At 47.2% G+C, this 16,980-nt stretch overlaps 1 protein-coding gene across 2 annotated transcripts in view; it reads right to left on the bottom strand.

The window, feature by feature from the left end:
• Nucleotides 1–7,987: 7,987 nt before the first annotated feature.
• The window catches only part of BGN (biglycan), a 45,163-nt gene continuing 36,170 nt past the window's right edge, over nucleotides 7,988–16,980 (bottom strand). For both annotated transcript variants that reach the window (XM_028711948.2, XM_077921670.1), the window contains exons 7-8: nucleotides 12,905–13,043; nucleotides 7,988–11,802 (exon numbers count right to left, since the gene is read on the bottom strand). In XM_028711948.2, coding sequence (XP_028567781.1) covers nucleotides 11,605–11,802; nucleotides 12,905–13,043 — 337 coding nt within the window. In that variant the 3' untranslated portion in view covers nucleotides 7,988–11,604. The remainder of the gene's footprint in view (nucleotides 11,803–12,904; nucleotides 13,044–16,980) is intronic.

Here is a 16,980-nt window from a genome sequence, read left to right on the forward strand (position 1 = left end):
AAAGAGATCAAAGTTTTCTAGCATGACTTGTTTTTGAGAAACCTATGTAACCACATAGGTAACCACAGCATCCTTTTCTAAGTGCTCACAGACTGACTGTTTAAGTATCTGTTCTAGGACCTTTCCTGGTATCAATGTCAAGCTGTCCGGTCGGTAGTTGCCTGGGTCTTCTTCTCCCCACCCCCTTTGAAGTTGGAAACATCTGCCCACCTCCAGTCTGCAAGGACCTCACCTGTTCTTCAAGAATTCTCAAATATTATAGACAGAGACTCTGAGTACATCCACAAGCTCCATTAGTCCTCTTGGGTGCAGCTCATCAGGCCCTGGAGATTTGAATTCATTTAAAGTAGCTAAGTGATCCTTTACCAACTCTTTTTCTATCTTGGGCTGCAGCTTGCTCCTTGCATCATTTATTCTATTATCACAAGGCTGGGCATTGAAGGCAGAGGCAAAGTAGATGTTGAGTAGTTCTCCCAATAGCACGTCTACAGTGAAAGGATTGCTCCAAATGCTTCTTATTTGGCTTTTTCTAGTAAATAGTTCTACGTTCTTTTGCCGTAGGGGGCACTTTAGTAATAGCTGAAAATATCCTGGAAACATAAAACATGTTCTATGTTTAACATATTGTCAGCTATTTTGATGAAAATGTTCTAAGTCATTGTCATTTGGGTCATGGTTTATGAACTTGGAAGAAAGCTTCATAAAGTCCTTATGTCCTGATGTTCTACCAGATGTGGTTGACTTGGACATAGTGCTTTCAGTGTCTTCAACTTCCTCCTGATTGCTGATGGGGGAAGACTCATATTTGATCATTAGTGGTGCAACAATAGTGTTACAGCAGTAGATTCTTTAGCAGGTGCAGATGATAACATAGCTGCCAATATTGTGTTGGAAGATAGTACATTATATACATTGGTGAGCACAACCACTGTAGGCGGTGGTAGTGAATTAGAATCATAGAATCATAGAATTGTTGGATGTTACTAGCTAGTGCTGCAGGAGAGTTGGCAAAGTGAACTTTTAGGTCGGAATGATTTACAAAAGACACAGAGACACCAGCACTGGCGTACACAGTCCTTGCCTAGCCAGCCGGCTGGAAAGGAGTTTCTGTTTGCTCACCCAGTCTGGAGACTTTAGGGACGCAGGTGGCGCTGTGGGTTAAAGCCTCAGCGCCTAGGGCTTGCCGATCGAAAGGTCGGCGGTTCGAATCCCCGCGGCGGGGTGCGCTCCCGTTGTTCGGTCCCAGCGCCTGCCAACCTAGCAGTTCGAAAGCACCCCCGGGTGCAAGTAGATAAATAGGGACCGCTTACTGGCGGGAAGGTAAACGGCGTTTCCGTGTGCTGCACTGGCTCGCCAGATGCAGCTTTGTCACGCTGGCCACGTGACCCGGAAGTGTCTCCGGACAGCGCTGGCCCCCGGCCTCTTAAGTGAGATGGGTGCACAACCCTAGAGTCTGTCAAGACTGGCCCGTACGGGCAGGGGTACCTTTACCTTTACCTTAGCCAACCTAAGGCCCATGGGCTGGATGCGGCCCAATCGCCTTCTCAATCCGGCCCGCGGACGGTCCGGGAATCAGCGTGTTTTTCCATGAGTAGAATGTGTCCTTTTACTTAAAACGCATCTCTGGGTTATTTGTGGGGCATAGGAATTCGTTCATCCCCCCCTCCAAATATAGTTTGGCCCACCACATGGTCTGAGGGACGGTGGACCGGCCCATGGCTGAAAAAGGTTGCTGACCCCTGCGTTAGCCACTTGCCGCACTAAATGCTGTGGCCAACCCATGCTTCAAAAGGAAGGTGCATGGAGGGAAGGCTTTGGTTCTTAACTGGTACCTAGCCATGCCTTTGACCTCTCATGTAACTGCCGGCCCTTGCAACCTGTGACTTGCCTTATGTACCATTCCAATCTGACAGACAATAAAAGCCTTTGGCAAAACTGGAGTCATGAGTTCTACTTCCTCACTGGACAGGGAGAGCATGGACACAAAGGGATCCAGCACCACGGGTGTACAACATGACCAGACATTTTCAGCTGTGTGATGAAGGGTAGCATACTTCTTGTTAATGAATTGCCTCCCAGGAGAAAGACGCATATGTCCGTGATGCTGTCCAGGAGTTCCTAATGTGTCAATTGCCTAATGTTGCACCACATTCCTTTGCCCACGGTTGTGACTTTGAAGGGCACTTGTGAGATGGCTCAGATTTAGCACTGTTTTAATTCTGCACCAATATCTGTGCACTCTGTGAGAGATCCTGTGAGCCATGACCTCTATACTCTTTATTTTAGCATGTGTCAGCTTTGCTCAAGTTTTGAGTCTTGTTTCATTTGTGTGTGTGTGTGTGTGTGTGTGTGTGTGTGTGTGTGTGTGCATGTGTGCGCACGCAGAATTTGGGATATTGTTCTGGCAAATAATGGGAGGGTAACAGGAATGGCAATAGTGTCAAGTGATGAGTAGTAGAGTTGTGTGCACTTGGATTCATATCCTGGGGCCACAAGGAAGAGACTGGTAGTTATAGGGACCCATAAACGTCTCTGTCTGAACACTGAAGTCTTTTCCTGACACTATTAGCATTTTAGTTTTAAATGGCCTCCCCATCAAATAAGAGGGCCAGCAAGTTTATACCCCCCACTGTATATAAAATATGATACACACGCAATTTAAAGTCTGAAGAATCAATGTTTTGTACTAGGTATATTGTTCCACATGACTTCTGCACAAATTGCATTGCACACAGACTCACAGGTGAAGAGAAGGCCATTCTGTCCACATATCACTAGTGTGCAAGCGTTGTCAATGGTCCAGAAAACAATAGCATGCCCTGCTCTTGTACTTTTAGACAGCAGCGTGAAGTGCAGCAAGCAGCAAGCAACCCTTTTCACATCATGAAGAGGAACACCTCTTGCTAATGTCTGCAGCTTCTGTCAAAGGCCCAGTTACGGAAGAAAATAGGGACATGGGAATGTGTCGTATTGCTCTGTTGTTCCACCTAGCTCAGTGTTGCCTGGCACAGTGGCTGCCTCTCCAGGGTTTTGGGAGAGGGTCTTTCTCAGCCCTACCTAGAGATGCTGGGGATTGAACCGTGGACCTTTTCCATGCAAGGCTGATGCTCTGCCCTTGAGCTACAGCTGTTCCTTCTTAGGGTAGTTGCCCTACCCCTCTCAGTAGCAAAGGCACATGCAGCCACCCCAGCAGAAGCCGGCCTCTCCTGCTTGCTCTGCTTGCTGCACTGTGTCAGAGGGGGCAGGGAGACACGCACATCTAAATTTAAAACAGCTCCTAAGGCAGATGGAGACTTGAGTAGTTGGGTCACGTTGCCATGGCAACGAAAGTTTTCTAGTTTGGGATGGTGGGATGGACTGGAGAGATAAGGGATAAAGGGAGAAAGACAGGAAGGAGGCTGATTTGGCACCAAGGAAGTTTATCACAAACTATCACCAGAGCTGTGTGGATGCTGTGATTCTGTGAGAGGCTCAGATTTCCTTTCTTTGTCAGATGGGGAAGATGATAAAATTGCTGCAGGTCAAATGGTTCTTAAAAGCACGGCTAAAGGGACCAGTTCAAAAGTTTTACAACCCAGTACAGATGACTGTGGTTATTCCTTAAGAACATTATTTGTATAGCCATCACTAGACTTTGCACACTGAGAGATTATTGTAAGAAGTGTTTACATGCTTATAGGTACAGTTTCATTTACTTTCTAATAAAGTAAGTAGTTGGTCCTATGTTGGTAGCAGCGCTTCAGTTTTTATATTATTTATTTATCTGTTACCATCCTAAATTTGTCTTTTTGCAATTAACCTATCTTGAATGTGGATGCAGACCTTTGAACCTTGCTGTCTTGCTCTGACCCCCTGTATGTGCAGCGTGAAGAAGCACTTTCGTTGGTCTGTCCCGAATCTTCTGCCAACCTCCCTCAAGGATGGCAACACAAGCATCTCTCTAGCCACTTTACTCAATCCATGCCTCGTTTTACACACACCACATACACACTGACTCCCCTCCCCCCACACTACAATAACCAAAACACCGTAGCCTTCCGAATAGGGTGATTGCTCCCAGTCTTTTTACATTTTGGTTGCCCTATCTCCCTTCTCACTTGCCAGGTGGCCTGGAGAAAAAGGTGTCTGGTGTCACCTGCATCACTTCGACTTCCCAGACAGTCTCCTTTCCAGGGACCTGCCTGGATTGCCAGATCAGGCAGGATGGGGTCCACTCAGAGCTGCAGGTGCTGGAGAATGGACCTCCTCCTGTCACAAAGGTCAGTGGACCAAGTCACACCCCTTGACCTTTATATTTGCCTGCCTCTAGGGAACTTTGATCTCCTTCTTAAAGCTCCCAAAATCAAAACAAATTCTGGAACAGGTGTTCTTGGGGGGAAATAATGTGCTTTTACTGTTTGGTATGGATGCAGCCTAAGTCCTCCTATCTCCAAAGAAAGGTTGGAGAAAGGTTGTTGGACTCCAACTCACATTAGCCCCAGCAAACATGTCCAATGGTCAGGAATGATGGGAGTTGTAGTTCAGCAACTTCTGGAGGGCCACATGGCCTCCCCCCATGATGTAAGGCCCCACAATACCTCCATCTTTCTTTGTTCATCATCCTGTGAGTGGGCAAATCGACACTTACCTTTCCTCTGCATGTTACAGGCACAGCCTGCGCTTTAAAGCACCCTTTTATTTTGCTCCCAAAATGTTGTTCAAAGAGCAGGTTTTCCGGGACAAAAAGAGTGCTCAGACACGAAGCTTTAAAGCATGGAACCAATGCCAGATTTTGGGAGTGACAGTGGTTCCCTTGCACAGGATGCTGAGCTGAGGGGGTAGCCATAATTGGGAAGATCCGTTTTGGGGCAGCAAATTTTGGCCTCGCTCAGGGTGCCACACTACCAAAGATTACCAAAGTCTGTCCCTGGAAAGAGCGGAGCAAAAGGTAAGTGTGAATTAATGGCTTGGGAATTGCCAAAATAACCTTGATGCTTTTTCTTCATGCCCCTGGGGAGTTTCCTGCAGAGGTAGAGCCTGAGGGCTTCTCCCCCCCACTTCCTCTTCTCCTGATGTGCTCAGTCGGAGCAAGCGGGAACTGGGTTTTCTGCTGTCTGTTTTTAGGAGGCTGCTTCCTCATGTATTTGAAAATTATAAAGGCACCATGATTAAATAACTACAAGTCCTCTCTCTCCCCCCCTCTCTCCCCCCTCTCATATCCAAACTGTAGCCTTGTCCCTGGAACACCTCACTGCTCAGAGAAGTGGGCAGTGTGTACTGATATTCTGTGATGCCCTTTGAAAACTGAGATGCTGCAGTGATAATAAGTCCCGCAGCTTGGCTGCCCCCTCTCCTCCGCACAGAATTCACACAAGGCATCAGAGGTCCTGTTCCACACCCTTGCTGTAATTATACACCCCCCCACCCTCCAGAATGGCCTCCTGGACCCACATCCCTCCCACCGCTTCATGTCAGCATCACCACTTACTGCTGCTGCTGCTGCTGCTGCTGTCTTTCTTGGTGATGCTGTTAGAGCCAGTCTGAGTCCAGGGAGGGGGAGGGGAGAAAACAATTATCCTCTCTCGATCCTAGAATGGACTGCTCCCAACAATGCTTTTCCCTTTGGCAGGCAATAAAAATCCCCTTCCCCAGCCCTGTGTGAAGGCATTGGCTCAAATCCTTCCACTTGCTTCTGTCTAAAAAGCACCCTGGAAGGCATTAGCTACATGTTTTAAATTATAGAGTCCTCTTCTTGTAAAAGGGAATGTTGGACCAAGTGGACTCACACTGGCAAATTCAGGTTGCACAATTCTAGTAGACTGTAAAGACTTCAGATATTTCTTGTGTGCAAATGTATCTTCAGTCTCTGAGTCTGCTCCCTTGTGACAGACACTACCCAAGCTTGTTGTCTCTTAGGGCCTGAGCCCCAGGATACTAGGCAATAACCCAAGCCATATCCCATCCTAGTCTAGCTAATTTCCCTATCGCAGCTGACACAGTAGAGGCTTTCCTGTCTGGGAGCAAGAAAGAGCCAATCTATAGGGCCTGCTGGCACATTCTCCTGCACAAACTCCACTGGAACAAAAGAGGAGCTGAGCTGATCAAGAGCCCTGCTGTGGACTATGGTCTTTGAGAATGCCAGGGCTGGCCCAAGACATTTTGGTACCTGAGGCAAAATGGTATCTTCCTCCCTGCCAGGGAAGAAGCGGTGAGCATACCCTCCAACATTTATTCAATGAAAATAGGGATATCCAATTACATAATGATAATTTTTCTATTTATACTCCACACATCTTACTGGGTTGCCCCAGCCACTCTAGGCAGCTTCTAACATACATAAAACATAATAAAACATTTAAAAAAAACCCTTCCCTTCAGATGGCTCAGGGGTCAGATAACTCCATACCCTCCAACATTTCTCCAATGAAAATAGGGACATCCTAAGGAAAAGTGGGACATTCCAGGATCAAATCAGAGACTGGGACAGCTTCTCTAAATCAGGGATGTCCTTGGAAAATAGGGACACTTGGAGGGACTGAGTGGGTGAAGATCTACATCAGGAACAAGGTGGGGTAAATATCTACATTGGGACCTGCTGCCCCTGTGGATCCTGCCACCTGAGGGGGTTGCCTCACCTTGCCTCATGGGTGGGCTGGCCCTGGCTAAAGCATATCGAAGAGGCAACCTCAGAATTCAGTTTATGAGAAGCTTTAAGTTCTTTCATCCAGCATTACATGCTGAGCAGGCAACGGGAACCAGCCTATCCTAACATATCCACATTCAGAAGGCTTATTTTGGTTCCAGGTCCAGATAAGGGCAGAACTCCTATTATGTCTTCAAATCTATGCACACGATATGTATAGCCAGAATGTATCAAACACAGATTTCATATATATTAACTATAGCAAGGATAATATTTTCAAAATCATGGTAGAAGAATTTGGTTCCAAGAAAGTAATAATTAATTTGATATGGGAACAAGTGGAAATCATAAAGTTAACTGGGATGATATGTCCATCATAACAGTAAGGTAGAAAATGAAGAAATGAAATTTGACACACGCACATGCTGGTCCCACTTACTGAACACGGTGCACTCCCTAGAAACATAGGAGCCAACTCCTAGGGGCTTGAGGGGTCTTCACACACACACACCCCGCAAAATATTTGAGGGGTCTGTCCTCCCAAAGTTGATGGGCATTGCCATTCAAATAGTGTGCGCACTGTGTCATGTGACTGATTATGCAGGGCAGGGCTTACCTGCCACCCTCGCCTCCAATATTTTATTCAGCTTGGCACCCCTGCCTGGAAATCATTTGTTAGGCAATTGTTCACATAACAAGTTGACAATTTCCATTGATTCCCATGGGGAAATTTCTAATGCGTTTCTGACTGTGGCATTTTGTCCCTGAAAAGTCTTCCCAACCCAAGAAAACTTAGGGGGGAAATGCTCATTTGTCCAATCCCTCCCTCCATTCCTCAACCAACCAGCAAAAAGCAAAGAAGAAAGAAAAATAATGCTCTCTGTTTGGATATCTGAATCTATGGTTACTACCCTGAGGTTTGGGTACTAATTCCTCATGTTTGGATAAGTGAATTTTTGCATAGAAAAGGTTTGTAAAGAGGGACCTGTGTGTATATAAGAAGCAGATGTAACAGATTTGCTTCTAATAAGGAAATGAATACGCATATATACATTTTTAGAAGAAAACACTTAAATATTTAAATATTTGATATTGAGATTTTAGTAATTTGTACATTTATGGAAGAAAATAGATTTGCATTTAGCAATAATTGTGAAGTCAAAGGTTTTCTATTACGATATCACAGAAATATTGAATGGTTTCTATAATAGGAGGTGTTACATTAAACATCAATAAGAACTTTCTGACAGTTTAACAGTGGATTGGACTCCCTCAGAAGGTGGTGATCTGTACCCAAATCAGTCCAGAACAGACGTTTCCAAGTAGGAAAGACTCTATTCACCTCCACAAAATGATCCACAGCCATTAAAGGTTAGCAATTATCACTAACTTTATTGGACACCTTTACAGAAGTTAATATTGCACATGGTTTAAGAGAGCGTTTAAAAAACAACAACCCAAAGAGATGTTTTTAAAAAGAGAGCAAAGACAGTCTTACAAAGACATTCCCTACATCCAGATAGAGAGCCAAAGGCTTAGAAGTCAAATTCACAAGAAGGCCAGAGGTTCCAGCCTCAAGATTCTGAAGGAAATGGGTACCATTATCCATTAAAACTGTTTTTATTTTATACATAGGTCACTGTGGGAATGCAAGTTATCTGTAAGAGCAACCACCTTCCTGACCTTCCAAGTTCCGTCCCCCTCCTCACTTTAACCAAATGGCTAAGCAAAGCAACAGATGCTGACGGTTTAGGAAATGCAATCAAAGGCATTGTGATGGTGCGAAGTTAATTTTAAGGCACTAGGGAAGAAGCCACAGGGGTTGCCAGGTGCTCTGTAAATGGCTGCCAAGTGGCTGTGCATAGGAGAGGCACTGCAGTGCACAGGGAGAGCAAGTGGAACCAAAACTGGAGTTCCTTTAATTAAAGAGAAAATTCCACCATGCAATACTGGACTAAAGGAAGTGAGCATAAACTGGGGTTTTCACCTCCAAAATTATTCTCCTGTAGCCCCAATCAACTGTCATTCTTTGTATACACAGGCATCACTTTTGCTGGGTCAAAAACAGATATAAGAAGCCATGCAAAAAAGGTAGCTGTGACATAAGTTCCTTCATTGGTGGGGCATATACATATATATATATATATATGCACGCGTGCACACCCTTTCCCTTCTATTCTGGAGCTGCTGGATCTTGCCTTAAAATCTAGCCTCCCTCTTCTAAGAACATTCCTTCTATATATATTTAGAAATACAAACGGCTTCAGACCAGCTTTGTTGCCACACACACCCTTTTCTCCAGGGGGTTTCATGTGTTCTCCCACATTGATTTCCTCCCACCCCCTGCGGAACTTGGATGGGGAAATTCATTTGTTTTATTTGTTACTTCCAGTCGTCCCTAACCAACTTCAGCATCCTCTCCCCTCGGCCACATCCGGCAGCGATTAGTGCTTGGGCCTGAAATCTGTTCTCTGCATCTGGTTTGGGGTTGCTTGGTGTCTGAGAGTTGACTTGAAATGCCAGGGTCTTCAGCTTCCTTCTCTGGCTCTCAGGGACAACATTCAGAGAGGAAGGTGGGCTGCCCCCCACCCCCTTCCCCCCCTGAGGCACCAGGGCTGCACAGGCAAGCAGTGTTGTCCTCTGTGGCCCCAGCAAGCACTACTAGACCTCACCTCCACCTTATCACGCTCCACCCACCTCCATCTACCTGGCACCACCCCCTGAGCCTCAGGGAGCCTGGACACTGTCCTTGGGGTTTGGGTCTTCAAGGCAATCAGCACTGCCAGCTTCTGCATTTTGGAATGGCTCAGGGAAGTTGGCCTTTGAGAGCCCCTCAGGTATCCAGGTAAGCAAAGACAGGGTTGGGAACTGAGGGAGCACCTCCCTGCCCCCTTGCCCCAGACCCTAGGGACCCTCCCCATGCCGCAGCGTCTTGGTCTGGCTGCAACGGCTCTTGTTTGCCTGGATGGTGGTTGGAGGATGTGTCTGTAGTCTAGCCTACTGGGCAAAGGAAACATTTACATTCGTTGCTTGGCCGGTTTTTGCCCCTGGCCCTGACTGGCACTGGCATGTGGCCCCCAGAATGGGAAGGCAGCCCCTGGGCTGAAAAGGTTCCCTGCTCCTGCCCTATCCCACCGCAGGGGACTCCAGGGCAGCTGCCCCCTCCATGCAGAGCCTGGCCAGGTTGGAGGCAGCACATGCTGCCACTCACTTGGCTGGGCTTTCCTCATCGCAAAAGGGAGTAAAAATGAGAGCGGTGATGCTCAGCCGCTGGCTCCCAGCATCTGCCCAACCCTACCACAAACGTGGGGCCAGATGTGGCAGCTAGGAGCTAGACTGGAGGAGGAGCTGTGGGTTTGAGCTGAAACAATGCTCTGTGGTCGCATGGGGTTGGGGGGCGTTATCCTTTGAATGTCCGCATAGGGCCAAGAAGGCCGCAAAAGGTTTGTTCCGATCTTAACATTTTTGTACACCCGCCATTTTCAGGTGCCATGTGCACCCAGCAGAATAGCCCTGTTGTAGACATTTTTCTACAATAAAGATCTCGATGGGAGCAGAACAATGGGTGTCTCGGATCACTCTGATTTGGAAGCCAAATTGCTTGGGGCTACCACTCAGATTTAAAATGGCTACACTACAGCCTGAAACTGATTTTATGGTCATTTTCTTTCCCCAGAATACCCTGGGAAATGTATAGGAGGAGGAAGCAGAGAATTTTCAGTTTTGCTCACCAAACTTCACTTTCCAGGATTGTGTCAGAGGAAACCACCATGACTAAGCTGGTATAAAATTGGTATACATTTGTAACATCAGCAGTGTTTCCCTCTTCTTTCTTTTTTAATACACAGAGGCTGTTTTTTGTGGAGGTTTTTTGAGCAAATGCAGTAAAAGATATGCAGAATTCACACAGGCAGTCAGTTTTCAGCACTTCCTATAATGTGCAAGGCTGCCCAGATCTAGAGGTTGGAGTCTGGAAAATGGCATCCCCTCTGGAAACTGGATGGTACAACTGCTTTATGGGGGCGGGGGGGATATTCTCACGTAGATATTTGCCAAGAGCACCCACAGCCATTTGGGTAGTTGCCAAAGGACTAAATCTGTGCATGAAATTCAGGCATCATTCCCATGTTACATTATTGTGCACATACAGGCCTACACTTGCATGTTGAGATACATGCACACTGTAATGTAGGAATGGCTGTAGTGGATTGGGAAAGGTTCACCTCAATGTATGGTGTGTGGGGAATGCACTGATATGGCCATTGCCTTGTTTACCAGTACATGTGACCCCATGGATTCATGGACTTGAGCGTAAAAAGCAGTAATTTGTGAATCTGCCTTAAAAGCGTCTGATAGAAAGAAGCACAGGAAACTGCCACATACCGAACCAGACCATTGATCCATCTAGCCAGTGTTGTCTGCACCGACTGGCAGTGGCTCTCCAGTATTTCAGACAGGGGACATGCCTAAACCTACATGGAAGTGCCAGGGATTGAACCTCGGGTCTTCTGGATGCAGAGCATGGGCCCTAAAACCAAGCTGCACCCTTCTCCAATGACGGCAACTTCTGGTGGTGGAGAATCCTCTGCATCCCCACATCCTGCCCCACCCCAGGGCAGCAGTAGTGATCCTTCTCAAAGGAACAACCAAGTTTGTCTAGAACAACGAATTCATTGAAAATGCAGCATTATTATATGGGCTGATGGTCTGAAGCTGGTCAAGTTGTAAGATCTGTACCTCTTTCCCTCCACATGTCAACTCTTCCCTTCCCTTCCCATCCCTTTCTCTTCCTTGGGCATTGGCTGGTATTCTGCCAGGTCTCTCTAATTACCCCGACTGGGTACTCCCCACTGGCTCCCTCCTCCCCAGAATGACCTTTGCTTTTCCACATTCCCTTGCTCACCCCCCACCCCCAGTTTTCCCATTGGCTTTCTCTGTCCCTTCATCCCACCCTCCCTCCCCATCACCCTCCTCTAACTTCTTTATTTCTTGTAGTTCCCGAACTGGATAGCCAAGCGATTCGTAGCGCAGCGGAAAGTAGCTGGTTGGACCTCCCAGTAGGGCACAGGGTTGGCAAAGAGGCTGATGCCATGGTACGAAGCCCGCTTTACCCCAAAGCCTACGGGACAGAAGTCGTTCACACCAATGTGAGTGATGTTGTTGGAGTGAAGGTACACAACCTGTGGAAGGAGAAGTGAGACTTGGTTACCCAGAGGTGGAAGATCCGCTGAATTTGTGTTTGTCAGCTTGTGAGGCAGCTGACACCTGGGAAAGAGCTCTCCTTTGATATGACAACTCAGATCCTGCAAGGCTCCACAGCTGTGTGCTGTGGTTTCATAGGACTGCAGACAATATGCTGAATGAGCTGTTGGCCTACATTTTTTTTAGCATCTTGGGAATCTCTACTGTTGATTTTCTTTTCTTTTTAAAGAAGTGAATGTGTTTAACTTCAGGACAGCAAAAGAAACTCCCATTTTATTTACCTAGCCATGACGGTGCTGTGATTTAAATGAGTTTTTAAAATGCAAAACTTCACATGCTCAAATGGTGTTTTTTAAAAATTATAATTATCAGGGTCGGCAAACTGTATTTGTTTGGAAACCTCTTGCCTTCAGGCCTACGTAGACCCACTAGGCCTCCACATTTGCCTGTTTTGACCAAGCCACGCTCACTTGCCTGACACCATATATAACATCAGTTGGGGGGCAGGTAAAGATCCAGTTGGGCCAAAGGGAGCCCCAGAGCAGGCATTGGTGATTGATCTGCAGTCCCTGTAAAGCCTTGTGCTTTGCAAGTCCCAACACTTACCTGATGCGCAGCTGATGCGCAGTGCTGCACCCTGCATAGCTCTGTACAAGACACTTTGTGCCAACTTTGTGTCTGCATGGGCAGAAATAGTTCTCCTGATGTCATTGTGAGATCAAGTATTTAAATGATGGGTGGCCTCGCCCACTAATCAAACTTGACCCACAGGAAGTTGGGAAGAAAAGGATCTGGCCAGATCTACTTCACCCCTACTGTTAATATATCAGGAATGTAGAAGTGGTTGCAAAACATGAAATGATGGTTGGGGAGGAGAAAAATGTTAATTGTTTGTTTCACAACTCAAGCAAAACACATGCCAGCCTAAAGAGGGAGCTACAAGATGACCTATCCTGGTTCTCAGTTGCTAGATACCTTCATGAATGTAGGGTCCTACCAGCTGCCCAAACTTGCCTACTCCTGAAACTGGTCCTGCATTTGCTCACCTCTGCCACAAACCACTCCCGACCCCTTTAGTACCTGCAGAAACTTGAGGCCAGGCAGTCCTGGAGGAACTCGTGACAGCTTGTTGTTATCCAAATGCAGCTCACGTAGGCTGGGCAGGAAAGCCAGACTGCCGTTCTCAATCATGCGGATGTTGTTGTGTCCCAGGCCCAGCCTAGCGGGATGAGAGGAAGGGGCGGTGACAAAGAAAACAAAGGGAAAACAACAGCGGCTTCCAAATATCACCAAGGTCAAGTGAATCAAAATCTGTCTCTTGGAAAAGGGCAGGAGTTTGATGTAGGCTGGACTCTTGAAGAGTAATGGGGGAGACAGGAGGATGTTCAGAGCTTCAGCCAAAATTAGGATGGCCAGCTGCCTCCTTTACACAGGGTGGTCCTCTATTCTGTAGGGTTGCCAGAGGACAGTCCTTTATTTGAAAGGATCCTCTGTTTCGAGGTCTGACCTGAGTCTGTTTAAAAAAATAAGGAACCATAAAAGGGGGGGGGGCTAGGAGTTTCTATCAACAGTTAGCATAGCAGCACCTGGTCAGCAGACCAAGTAGGCGTACAATACACCTCTTGTCATTCCCAGTACGGTGTGATGTACTGTATTTCTGCTTAATAATTATTTCTAGTTTTGCATCTATACCTATAAATTACCATATGCACATTCTAAGCAAATTGATATCCTTTCTGCCCTCCTTTTTTGGTGATAACTGGCTGCCCTAGCCCAAAGCCCTGTGCATCTGTGACTCAGAAGGTGGGACCCAGCAGAGTCTCATTCAAGCCTCAAAGCGTATGGCTGTGCAACATTGGGTCCCTGTGGTTGGCAGAGAGGCAGCATGAAACCTCAAGCTTAGCCAGGCCTTCTTTCCTTGCCTAATCAACTGAACAGTATCTTCCGTTTGGCCAGTAGGGGCCTGGGGTTGGGAAGCCCCCATTGCCAAGTCTGGATTTGGAAGATGGCTGCCTGTCACTCTGCCTCTTTTCTGCTTCCTTAATGCCCTTCCTCCAGTTCTTTCTCTGATTGCTGGAAGCTTCACATTTCACGTGTGCGGACAAGAGGAGAAATGTGTTGCTGATATAAAATGGGGGCTTAAACAGTTGCAACTACAAATCGTTACAGCTACATGCAGTGTTCAGCCAGTGTCCACCTAACTATAAAATAGCAGAGGATGAGGTAGAGAGGGATCAGGGAAAAGCAAACCATCTTGTTTATTGAGCATTCATCCTGGTTTGTTTGCATTTGTGGTTTAGGCCAGCAAATTCAAGGCTCAACATTCCAGTCAGAGACAGAGTTTGCCCCTGGCAGCATTCCTTTAAGTGCGGAAGATGGAGATAAAGCTGTCGTGGGACCTCTGCAGATCCTCCTGCCTGATCCCTCCCTGTTCCCACACCTGCTGTGGCAGCAGGTCTCCAGGTGTGGTGATCAGGAGGGAAGTGGCTATAACTAGGCCAGGGCAAGAACTCTTCCTGCTCTGGCCTGCGCCCTCTTCCTCCACAGAGTCCTCTGACAGAGAGTGCCCCATGGGAAAGAGCCTCAGGTGCAAGTCTAGAGGGTCTGGTGGCTTTGGGGTAAACAGGGAGGTTCATGGAGCATCTGTTGTGTGAGAGCCACTTTCAGGACGATAGCAGAAAAGCAGGATAGAAATGTGCTTAATAAGCAGCCAGCCAACCAAAAGAAGGAAGGTGTATGTATGAGGAGCGTTACACTGAAAAGTGGCCTAGGAATCAGGACTAATAAGTATGGCTCTTTCTCCCTCTACTGGCTGAGACTTGAAATGGCAGGACTATTTAGGAGTTGATGGTTCTGAGGGCAAGTCAATGCTACAAACTCATACCAGCTTCAAACCTGCTTTACAAAAAGCTCCAGCTGCCTCTATTTTCTTGTGTCTGTTCCTTATAAAGAACTGTACCTGCCCTGTTTATATATATTTTTAAAAACGGGCAAGGATTTGCACTGGGAAAGAGGCGAACCCTGTCTACTTGCTTGTGAGGTGTGCTCACTCCATCCCGAAGTTTTCTTTTCCCCCTCCCCTGTTGAAGACCTCCTACTCTCTTTTTGAATGCATGAATAGGGCTCCCATTTTTGTTCCTATTCTATCTTTTGGAGGAAATATTAGATATCTGAAAGCTAAATGAGTTGGGAAAGTCATCTATCTGCATGATGTCATGAACAAAGTATTTGCCTCAGATGTTTTCCCTCGTTGATTTCTGTCCTCCCTGCATTCCCTGCCACCCACCCACCACATTTTTTACAAAGAAAGCTTTGGAAACTTAACACAATAGTTGTGAAATTTCCGCAGGTGCAGATGGCTTATATTATGCAGCTATTCTGGCTCTTAATGGTCTGTGCATGTTGTTCTAGCCAAGGAGTCATAAACATGGTGCTTGCAGGGACACAGGTGCCCACACCCGGCTCAAAGACCCAGTTTGGCACACACCTCCATGCTCATTTGCGTACATTCACAAACACACACACAGGTTGGGAGCCTCCATGTTGCCCCTCTGGAGGCTTCACCCAGGGCAAAAAAACAACAACTGGTTAGCCCCCCTGTAGCTGCAGCTCTGGTGGGGTGCATGTGATTTTGCCAGTTTGCAAATGTGCCTGGGGGCTCAAAAAAGCTGGTGACTCCATTTCCTAGGTTGCTCTAACTTTATTTCTCTAGAGTCTGTTTATTCTCTATAGGAATCATTCTATCACCTTTATTTTCATCGTCCTCTCCCCAAAATTCAGCGGGGAAGGGAGCACTCTGGACTGGGAGTCAGTGAAGGGGGAGGGAATATTTAACAACAAGCCCCTCCCATTTACACTTGCCCCCACCCAACACTTGGGGCTAAGGGAAGGAGGCTATGCTGTGCTAGGAGTCTAGAAGCAGAGTTGCTATTTCACCTAAAGCAGGACAGCGGGGAACAGCTGCTTCCAATTGTCCACCTCTGGAAGAAGCCTCCTTGCCTTTGGCCTTCTGGGCTGCTGCCCTCCCAACCTTTGGCCCACCTTCCCTTGCTGAGTACATTACGAACGATTAGCCCCCCCCCCCCAGTACAAATGGCAAGGGGCAAAATACATTTTGCAAATGTTAAAATTCCCTATGAATATTTCCCTGTGTTTGTGCTGCATACAGATGCCACAGATCTTTATCCATGCCTGCTGCCTATCACAGTGCAAACTCAGCTCCAAGACAATATGTTGTTGTTATCATCATCATCATCGTCGTCATCTTAGAATGGGGTGGGCAATCTTTTTGGCCCTAAGGGCTGCACGTGGCAACAACTTGAGGGATGCACACTCGTGTGTGTGCACAAACACACACAAGTACCTCCTTTCCCTCTCCCATGCACAGACAAAAACATACACACAATATGTTTTTGTCTGTGCATCTTCCACCTGCTCTCTGTCACACCTGCAAACTCACACAGCCTTCCAGGTTCCACTCACTCTTCTGGCACATTGGGAACCCATTGTGCCTCCCCAGCTGGTTGGTGCTGGGAACAACTGGGCAGCAGGCATGTCTGTGCCCTCCTCACCTGTTCCTAGTGCCATTCAGCTGGGGAAGAGGAGTTGTGTGATGGGACTGCGGAGAAGAGCGGAGGAGCAACCTGGTCAGCACACACCTCCGCTATTCCCAGAGCAAATCATCTGGGCAGGACTGGGGAAGCTGAGGGGCAGGATGCCATTGCTGGTTGGTGCTGGCCATTTTGTTTCTTTCCAACCTCCAAACAGCTGTTTAGCAGACTGAGGGGAATGCAGTTGTGGCTGGGAGGAAGGTGCACAGGTCCAGGTGTACCCACATCCCTTACTTCCCATGTAAAACAGACTCCATGTAAGCCTCCATGCAGCCATTTAGCTAACTGAGGACAGAGAATTGCCAGGGTGGGGGCAGAGTGTGAATTGTTCACCTGTGACAGGCTGCAGGGAAGGCTTGTGAGGGCCCCATGTGTCCTGCAGGCATCTTAGAGGTCTTGGCTTGGCAATGGACTGGATAAGAGCCAACAAACTGAAGCTCGATCCAGAGAAGGCTGAGGCCCTGTTAGTGGGTGGTTCCCTAGACCAGAGAGATGGGAGGCTGCCTGCTTTGGATGGGGTTGCATTCCCTCTGATGCAGTGGATAC

Source organism: Podarcis muralis, chromosome 17 (genome assembly GCF_964188315.1).
Source record: "Podarcis muralis chromosome 17, rPodMur119.hap1.1, whole genome shotgun sequence".
Classification (NCBI taxonomy): Eukaryota; Metazoa; Chordata; class Lepidosauria; order Squamata; family Lacertidae; genus Podarcis; species Podarcis muralis.